Source organism: Elephantulus edwardii, unplaced genomic scaffold, assembly GCF_000299155.1.
Source record: "Elephantulus edwardii isolate Elephantulus edwardi_28Jun2011 unplaced genomic scaffold, EleEdw1.0 scaffold00247, whole genome shotgun sequence".
Lineage (NCBI taxonomy): Eukaryota > Metazoa > Chordata > Mammalia > Macroscelidea > Macroscelididae > Elephantulus > Elephantulus edwardii.
In genome coordinates this window covers 1,513,886-1,523,703 of record NW_006399997.1, presented here as the reverse complement: position 1 = coordinate 1,523,703, position 9,818 = coordinate 1,513,886, and the positions used below count along the sequence as shown (strand labels likewise).

At 42.7% G+C, this 9,818-nt stretch overlaps 1 protein-coding gene across 2 annotated transcripts in view; it reads right to left on the bottom strand.

Moving 5' to 3' along the window:
* The window catches only part of SOS2 (son of sevenless homolog 2 (Drosophila)), a 95,078-nt gene extending 88,267 nt beyond the window's left edge, over nucleotides 1-6,811 (bottom strand). The window contains exon 1 of one of the 2 annotated variants that reach the window (XM_006899202.1): nucleotides 6,625-6,811. In XM_006899202.1, coding sequence (XP_006899264.1) covers nucleotides 6,625-6,711 — 87 coding nt within the window. In that variant the 5' untranslated portion in view covers nucleotides 6,712-6,811. The remainder of the gene's footprint in view (nucleotides 1-6,624) is intronic. The other variant, XM_006899203.1, reaches the window with a different exon arrangement.
* Nucleotides 6,812-9,818: the final 3,007 nt, after the last annotated feature.

Here is a 9,818-nt window from a genome sequence, read left to right as displayed (position 1 = left end):
TGAGTGCTGTATAGTGTTCTACTGTCCATACCTTGAAAGGAGACGTTAACCTAACTACAGCCCATCACAAAAGCCTTATCTCCTTCCTTAGTTCTTTAAAACAAGTCAGGTCCCTACCTCCCCATGACATGAATCTTTTCTTTGTTACTTCCTACTGACCTTTTAGATAATTGTTTACTGCTTTATTGTCTGGCTCTCCTACACCTCTAGCAATATTCCTTTAGAAGGTGAGTTTTAAGAGTATAGGTGCCTCAGCTGCACCTCAGTATCAAAAAACAGTGTCAAACATATTCATGCACCCAGTAAATACTTGGATGCACTCAATAAATAATTTAATATAGCCTCCAGAAATCAACAGCAGTGTTAACTTTCTTACAGAAGCTTTCTTTGATCCTTTAATATGTCAGTATTAACAGTTTCTTTTTTTTTTTTTAAAGTACACTATACTTCTATGGTGGGCCTCCAGAAAAGTACAATGCAACCTTCTAAAACAAAGTCATAAGAGACATTGATACAAAGGAAGAAAGACCTTTAGATGTCACAAAAACATCTTCGAAGATGTCTATCCTCTTTTGCCTTGACATCTTGTGGTTAACTGTCAAATAACTTCCAACTCAAGGTAACCCTATGTGTGCAAAGTAGAGCTGCTCTGCAGGGTTTTCAATGCTGTGATGTCTTGGAGGAGCAGATCGCCAGGCCTGACAGGCAGTGTCCTCCCTCGGGATCTACAGTCTCGAAAACCTGATGGAAGGTCAGTCTGAACCAATTCAACAGCAATGAATTTTGGGTTTAAGTATAAAGTGCTTAACTGCCTGTGCCACCCAGACTGCTATTAATTAACCCAGACACTCTCCCACACCTCCTGCAAGTTAATTATCTGAGAGCAAATTATGATGACTGGGGTGGGAAAGGTGGTGGGTATTTAACCTGAATAAAATTAAACTCAGGATCAAAGTAATTGAACTAATTTTTTCCATTTCAGCTCTCTATAACCTCTGTGTATGTGTGTGTGTGTGTGTGTGTGTGTGTTTGTGTTTAAATATAAATATAAATATATAAATATATAAAAGCACGCCTTGGGGTATAAGGGGCTAAGTGTTGCACTGCTAACCTTCCAGTCAGGGGTTAGAACATAGCAGCTCACTTCATAGGGAACTCCAGTGGCTCAGCCCACAGTTAGTAGAACTGTTAACTTAAAGGCCACACGTATGACTAACCCACCAGCTTCTCTGCAGGTGAAAGATGGACAGTCATCCCCCATATGATTTATGGCCTCAGAAGTTTAAGGGATGGACCTGATTCAATGATGTTGAGTATTGAATTTGAGCCCGCTCTGTGGGGAAAAGTGCAGACCATTCACTCCCATAAAGATTTACAGCCTTAAAATCCCCCGGGGCAGTTTTACTCTGTCCTGTAGGTTTGCTATGAGTCAGAATCTACTCAAAGATAGAGTTAAAACATCTGTGGCTATAGATGGTAAGACAAAACTCTCAAACTCATTGCCTGGAGTGGAAACCTTCCCTTTGGTTTCTGAGGCTGTAAATTGCACATATTACCCATCTTTCTGCAGTGGAGTCAGTGTTGGATTTAAACAGGCAGAGAGGCAAAAATTTTGAGCTAGCAGATACCTCCCTTCAGACTGCACTTCTTAAGCTCCCTACCATAGCTCAAACCTAATCCTCCTGCCATGGTTTTGGTCCTAACACATAACAAGCCTCCTCACTGGATTGATGGTGTAAATCTTTAAGAGAGGAAACTTCTTGTCTTTCCCCTGTGGAATAAATGGTGGATTCAAACTGCTCACCTTTCATTTGGCATCTTGGCACATTACAGATACGGTATGCACTGCACCACCAGTGCTTCTTAAGACAACATATTTTCTGTTGCTGGCCTAGTGAAGAAATCTTGTTGAAGTGTTCATCCAATGGAATGACAAAAAAAAAAAAAAAAAGGAGAAAAAAATTTCAAGCAAACCAACTGTGGTCAAGTTCATTCTGACACAGAGCATCCTTACAACTGAGTAGAACGGCCCTGTTAGCTTGCAGTAGTGAAGTCTCGTGGCCTCAAAGGCTGCTTTTTTGTCTCTGGCAGTTCAAATTTTGTTACTCTACCAGAGAAAGATAAGCAATCTCCTCCCTGAGGATTTTCAGCCTCAGAGAACCAGTGCATATGAGTTGGGAACTGACTCCCTTGCAGTGAGTGAGACTGGATTTACAAAGCAGCAAACTACCACATCATTCCATGGCAGAATGGCTGAAAGATTCAGATCGATTCTAACTGCTGGTTTTTTCATTAGTAGCTTTCACCACTGTGCCATTGGTGCTCACTTCCAATGGTAACAGCAGGGGCTGAAAAACCTGATCAAGTTATTTTTAAGCATATTTACCATGTGTACAATGTCTGCTCTTCTGATTTATCTTGGCATACAATCAAGCAGCACAAGCACAAGTATAAAAAGCATTTTGTACACACAGGTAATATGCTGCGTTTACAAATACAGTGCCTGCTTTCTACCCTACCCACCCCCTAAAGAAATCTGATAACCTTAATGTTCTTGGAGAGTAGTGGTGAAGGTATTTGTGTTTCAGAATCTTTTAGGAAGATACATAATTTAGAAGTAATGTTAACAACCCATGTATTATCCATTAGTGGTGTTGTTTCACCATTTACCCTTTGTAGTTTGGATGTACTTTAATGTTCTGGGTGCGGTTCTGTTTAAAAAGTTAAAGAACACCACGTTTCTATTTCCAAAGCTATTTGTCCACAAATTTATATGTCAATGTTTATAATTTTTTTAGTGAAATGAAGATTTAATGAAGGATTGATTTTTCTAATTTTGTACTTCTGATGATAATATATATTTTTTTTCATAAAAATTAACCTAAACTTGAAAATAAGAGAAAAAAATACTTCAGTAGCATGCACCTTTGATTACTATCTCTTGATTAGGATACTCTATAAATCTGTAAGATTAGTTTATAAAGAACCCTACAGAGTTGCATAATAGGGATTGTTTCAGGCTGCTTTATGAAAGGTTGACAGTTTGAATCCACTAGCTGCTGGTGAAGAAGAGATGCAGTCCCCTCTTGTAAAGATTTGTTGTTGTGTACTACTGAGTGAGAACTAACCCTTAGCTGACCCTAGCTGATCCTCCACTGAGTTTTCAAAGGCAGTAAATCACATGGGAAGAGATTGCTCATCTTTCTCTCATGAGGCAGTTGGTGGACTCAAAACACATACCTTTGTGTTGATAGCAAAATTCCTTATCACTAAGCCAACAGAAGTCCCTCTGTAAAGACTTACAGCTTCTGAAAACCAATCAACTCAACATCAGTGCATTTATGAGTGCTTTATAAGACAAATATATAGATTTTCAGTCAGTATAGATGCAAATAATTCTGTCCAGTGGAAAAGACAGCCTAAAGTTACTCTTTTTTTGTCATTTATCTCAATAATCTTGTTGTTGTATACCATTGAGTCAGAAGGAATCCCTAGCTGACCCTCCAGCAGGGTTTCAAAGGCAGTTAATCACACTGGAGGATACTTCTCACTCTTCTGTGGAGTAGACGGTGGCCTCAAACTGCATGCCTTTGGGATTGCAGCACAGCTTCTTGCAATTAGGCAACCAGAGCTCTCAATAATCTTAATATTTCTTTATTAAATTATCTATAAATAGCTAGCACTTCAAATTTCCATTTCAAATGGTTTTAACATCATATTACTAGTTCAGCCATTAAATAAGGTACTGATTAAAAATCAGACACATGCCCATTTATATGATTTTACTTTCTTTTGTAAAGTATATATATCAATGTTTTGTGTTATATAATTTATAATAATAAAACAATGGTTTCACATGTACAATTTAGTAACCCTGATTACATTAATCACTTATGGAGTATGATTTTCTTTCTGAAATTTGTGTATTAAGAGTTTTAGAAGTTTCACAGATGGTTAACTGGACTAACCTGACAGAGTGAACTAAACTATACTCGGCTCCTTTTCCACACCACATATCCCTTATAGAACTCTGGGCTCAGAAGTGCTCTGTTCTACTTACATAAACCCAAACCTCAAAATGTAAAAAAGTTTCTATATAAATTGCAAACTCTTTGGGAACAAAATATTTGGTTTTACTCCTCTTTGCATTCCTAGGATGCAGTACACTGCAAAGTTCTTAAAATGTGTACTGTAAATGTTGACTGAATGATGCTAAAGAATAAGCTACATGTTCAATGACAACACCAACTGGAAGAGAGAAATATTACAGTCTAATTCTAGCAGTCTTTGTAACTATCTCGTCAGCTGGAGAAAGCAAGCCAAGTCCTGAATGCTTTGAATGTGAAGACAGAGCCTCTCTAGAAATAGCAGAAATTCTCATTATACAAAGACATCGTTGGCAAACTGATATCACCACTAAACATATGGGGCAAAGAGTAAATCTTGAGCTCCTTAAAGGCTACAACTCTTCAGAGGCACTATCAATTTCTGTTTTGTAATGTCCCGTTTACCACAAAATGGCATAACTAACCCAAATTAGTATCATGAAAAATTTTCAAGAAATAGAAACCTTTTCCATGGCAAGGTATTTCAGTTTTATAATTCTAGTTATAAAATTTGGGAGCTCTGGTAACCTCGTGGGTAGAGAATTGTACTACCAATCCAAAGGCATGTGGATGGGGAAAGGCAATCTCTTCTAGTGTGATCTACAGCCTCTGAAAACCCACTGGAGGGTCAGCTATGAGTCAGTTCTGACTCACAGACAATGAAAAACAATGATAATTAATAAAAGAAACTGCTTTTCAAAAACAGTTGTCAAGAGAACAAACTTTAAGTATTTCTTTTCTAAACAAAGTATATACAGCAGAACTGTGGGGTAAAACAATACAGTATCTACATGGAAACTGTGCTCCAGGAGCAAAGTAACAAGTCCTAAAGCAATGATCTACTGGCTGATACTAGTTGCAGCTTTGTTCCCATCTTGACCTGAAGTAAGACAAAGTTGCCTCTAGAAGAGCTGTGCAGTGCATGCCCGAATAGCCTTTGCTTTCACAATGAACTAGCAGATAAACAGCGCATGGCACCGTGCATGACAGCCGTCTGACAACTGCACTCACACTCAGTTGGGGTGGATGGCATTTACTATCTAAGCATTTCCTCCTTTGCTTTTAACTTGGGCCAGAGTTCATCCTTGCCACTCAGCACACTTTTTTGAGGTTGTTTGGTTTTCGTTTTTACAGCTCTCATTCTCTTTGTAGAATTAGTCTGCGAGTAAAGGACAGTCAGTCTAACACGTTAGCAGTCGGTATCCCATGGAAATCTTAATTGTCCTGGTCACTTCCAACAAATTCTTCAGAATGCTGTGATGTCGCTCAAACAAGCACCTTGTACAAATTAGGAAAATAACAGAAATTCTGCAACTCTGAACACATGGGGTAAAAAAACTCTTACCTTGAAAATACATTTCCACCAGCTTTCACAGAAAGGTGGAAAGACTCCTCCTAATTTACCTCTGAAAACCCTCTGGAGGGTCAGTTATGAGTCATTTCTGACCCAATAGCACAATACCAACAAGAACAACGTGAAGCCTTATTTTTCAAGTGTGGTCTTCTGAATGTATGTTCATTTTCCCTTTATTACTTTACAATTTATTCTTCGTTATTTCACACCAAAGGTGGAAAGTACTAAGTCTACATCAAAGACAAGGCAACTCCCCGATCCTCAGGCATGCCTGCTAATCATGCATCTATTTACAGTCTACGTTTATCTTGACCGTAAAGAGGTTTATTATTGAAATGAGAGTGTGATTATCGAAACTCACACAGAAATTATCAACATCATTGAATGGAAAAATCAACACCCTCGCAATCAGTGGACCCAAACCTGAAAGAATGTTGAGATTTCTCCCCTCCCCCCCTTGTGTTGTCCCTCTCTTGTCCCTTAACGTGACTCCAAGTTGGAAAGCGCCTCTAGTTTTTAGAAGTGAAATCTCTTGTGAGCAGGTGAGATGGTTTCTGCAGGAAGTAGGGGAGGCGCTTGAAATTTACCTTAGGCACCGCAGAACGAGTAAGCCCATCCAGGTTCCCTGACATTTCACACACCTGAAACACATTCCTGGTCCCAAAACCCTGCCTCGAGTGAGTGGACACCCTGACAAGCAACCTGCCTTGGGGGGAACAGCCCTAAAGAACGGAATTAAAAGTAGTTCTCGGCCTTGAAAATGGGCTCTTGCTGTAGACATTGTCCTAACACCAGCGGGACTTTTCTCTTGCCAGAATCCAGCCCGAGGACAACAAATTGGTCAACGGCGGAAGTTGCCTGACGAAATGAGTGCAACATGAAATCCAGTTGGTGTTTGGGTTGTTTTGTTTTGTTTTTTTATTCGGGGTCAGGCGAAAACTTGAGAAAACGTCCTCCTAGATGCAACAGTCGAGGATGAGGCTCCCCCACCCGGGCAAGGAGAAGCTGCTGGGCCCCCGGCCCACGCGGAGCCGCAGACTCGCAGGACGCGCGCAGGTCCCCGTTAGTCCTTGCAGCGCAGCGGCGGCGCGCTGGGCATGCAGCCCCGGCGTGCAACCGCCTCGGGCCCCCGCCGCCGCCCCGGCCGCAGCCCCCCGAACTGACCTTTCGCAGCGCCGAGACCAGCAGTCCGCGCCATTTCGGGCTGTTCTCTTCGCTGAAGAACTCGTAGGGCTGCGGCGCCTGCTGCATGGCCCCAGCGGCACCTCTGCATGGAGGAGTGCCTCTCGCGCTGGGCCGGGCTGGGCAGGCTGCCTGACAGGCGAGGCGCAGACTGCTTCGCCTCGCCCGCGGCCGCCGCCTCCCTGGACCACAGCTCCGGCAGAGGTGGTTCTGAGCCAGCGCCGGCCGGCTGCTGGTCCCCGGCTGCGGGGCAGCTTCCTCGGCCCGAGCGGCCCGAGCCTCTCGCCAGCGCCCGAAGCGGAAGCTCGGAGGCCAGCGAGCCCAGGCGACCCCCGGCGGCGATTGAGGAGGGGCGGCCTCCTTTCACCACTTCTTCCCGGGCGGCTCCTCCTTTGTCTGGGTTCGCACCCCAACGAGGGCACAGCAGGCTCGGCCCCCTCCCTGCCTGGACGAGTGCCGCGATGGGCAGAGGGCAAGCTCACTCTCTCATCTCCTTCCTACCCTCGCAAGCGACAGCTCCGCCTGGCCTGGCACACCCGCGTCACCGCAGAGGGCCCTGGGGAGCGGCCGGCCGTGTGCGTTGGGCCCGGGAGCCTCGTGCCGGCGCTCACGGCGCTGGCGAGCGCCGCCACCTCCCCTTTAGTACCCCTGCATAGCGCCCGGGGCCACCGCCGAGCTCCGGGTGCCCGCAGTCTCGGCTCGGCCCACCCCCTCGGCCGCGGCGCTGCTTATCGCCGAGCATCGAAGCAGCCGCGCACGGAGCATGCGCGCCCCAGAGCAGGCAGAGGCGCCCTTGAGCGCCACACAGGGAAGCCGAGCGCCAGGTCGCCGGGTCGCCGGGGGCCGCCTCGCCTGTGGGCATGCAAGCGATCCTGTTCTCGACGAACTCCCTGGCCGGCTACGTCCGAGGTGCTTTCTCTCGACATTCCCATGAGCATTCCCACCTGATGCTGCTCGGAGGGCCTCGAGCCCCAGAACCTAGTTCTGAAATGTTACAACAACTTAACCCAAAGCCCACACACACCTCTCGGTCAAGTTCGAATCCCGTGACAGAAAGATAGACCATCTCCACGCGTGGGATTTACCACTTTGGAAACTCAAGGGTCAACTTAGTGTCCGTTCTGACTTGAGCAATGTGGGTTTGAGTTTTGAGACATCCATGTCAAATTGGCGATTCCAACTCAGACTGAACCTAGGCTTCCAAGGCGAGGCTGTATATATCTTGGAAGGAGACTGACTGCTTCCCTTCTCAGGAGCTCCTGGTGGCTATCTGAGATCTTACCTTTTGATTAGGACAACAGGCTCCACTCGTGGCCACGAGAGTTACTCATCGGATAATACATAAACTTAAATGCTTTATATTTCACAATCGGTTTAATATTCTTTCATCTCGAAGAGTAGAGAGACATTGGCTTGTCTAAAAGGTCTTTTTCTCTTAGGATCTCGTACTCTTGGTACAGACTGCTAGATGGCCAAACTAGACTGATTGCATTAGTCATAGGAGAGTCAACTTTGCACGGGGAAGTTTTATTACAGAGTCTATTTTGAGTCTTCTCTGGGTCAAGTCTGTCCTGAAGACATTTTGCTGAGATAGGTTGTTTTGTATACAGTTATGAGATTTTTAAATCAGATTTATCTGAAAATGAGAATCTCTAACTTCTCTAGGCAAAGGTCTGGCACACAGGGTCCTGTCTTACTCCTGCAAGGATGTAATCATCAGGTAAGGAGTAGAGGCGGCCTTTTCCACGACACCTAACAATAGATTACATAGAGGTCATATAGGGCAGTGAGTTTGTTTTAATAAAGGAACAAGAAAAAAATGAGAATGGTTATACAAAAATGTCACCACTATTACAAAATTCTTCATGTAGAAACTGTCAAATTGGGGTTTTTTTTTGCTTTGCATGGTCTCAACAACAACAACAAAATAAATACAATATAAAGGGGAGAGGGGGAGTATGCCATCCCGTTTCCAGCTGTCTTTATTTCTCACTGGCACACTTTCACCCTTTTATGTAACCTGCCTAGTCTCTACAGCCATCTGAGTTGTGATCTCTGGGCTAGGCAAACAGAAATATGATCCGCTGTGTAGAAGATAATCCAAGAATAACATCATTAAAAATTTTCCCAACGAGACAAATGTACCATCTAGAAAAAAAAAAATGTTAGATACATACCGTATAGCCTACACAAGGATAAATTCCAGATGTATCAAAGATTTAAATGTAAAAAATGAAATAATAATCTGTGTATAATCAGAATCTGAAATATCTATCTAAATTGACATAAAATGAGAAAGTCAGAAAACTTCAAATTTGAACAAATTGTAGGGCAAACAAGTCAATACAAATGAAATAAAAAGGCAAGTGACAAAAAAAAGGAGAAGCAAAGTGTATTCCTTTGGCAGGCTTAATTTTCCTCATGAAAGAAATCTAAATAGTAATAAAAAAGGCAACTCGATTGGGGGAAAGAGGATGAAGAAATATGGCATATACACAAAATTCTTTTCAAATTCTCTCTTATTTCTACTTATTTTTTGAATTTTTCATTATCCTGAGTTGATTTCTTAGTTATGAAATAGCATAGATTGAAAAGTTAGATTATACAAGACGTTGAGGAGATTCTTGGGGAAATAGAGATTTAATATTAGTGTGAGTATAAATTTGTTACAAGTTTGACTGTAAGTTTGTTTAACTTCCATTAGGGACAACTTGAAAATCCTACCAAATTTGCAAAGGCACCTAATAGATATAGACCCTTTGACTCAGAAATTCCACTTCTGGAATTTGTCCTGTAGGTATTCTTGCTCACATGTTGAAATGATTCAAGGCCAAGACTGCTGCTGCAGTATTGTTTGCTAAGTAACTAGCAACAGCAGTAAACAAACCATCTAGAAACAATTTAAATAATCACTACCAAGTAGAGGACTTGTTCAATAAATAATAGTAAACTATCAAGTGGAACTCGTAAAACCATCAAAAAACAAGTTGCTGTTGTTTTTTAAAAAGCTACCTTGGAAGAACGATCTCCAAGGTAAACTGCAAAGTGAAAAAAGTGCAATATGGTGAGCTAAGAATGTTATTGTGTGAGAAAGGGAGGTAGTTTTTATCATAGACAAAGTTACACAAGGTTCATAATTTTGTTGCTTCTGGATGACTAGAAGATAGAGGGAGGTT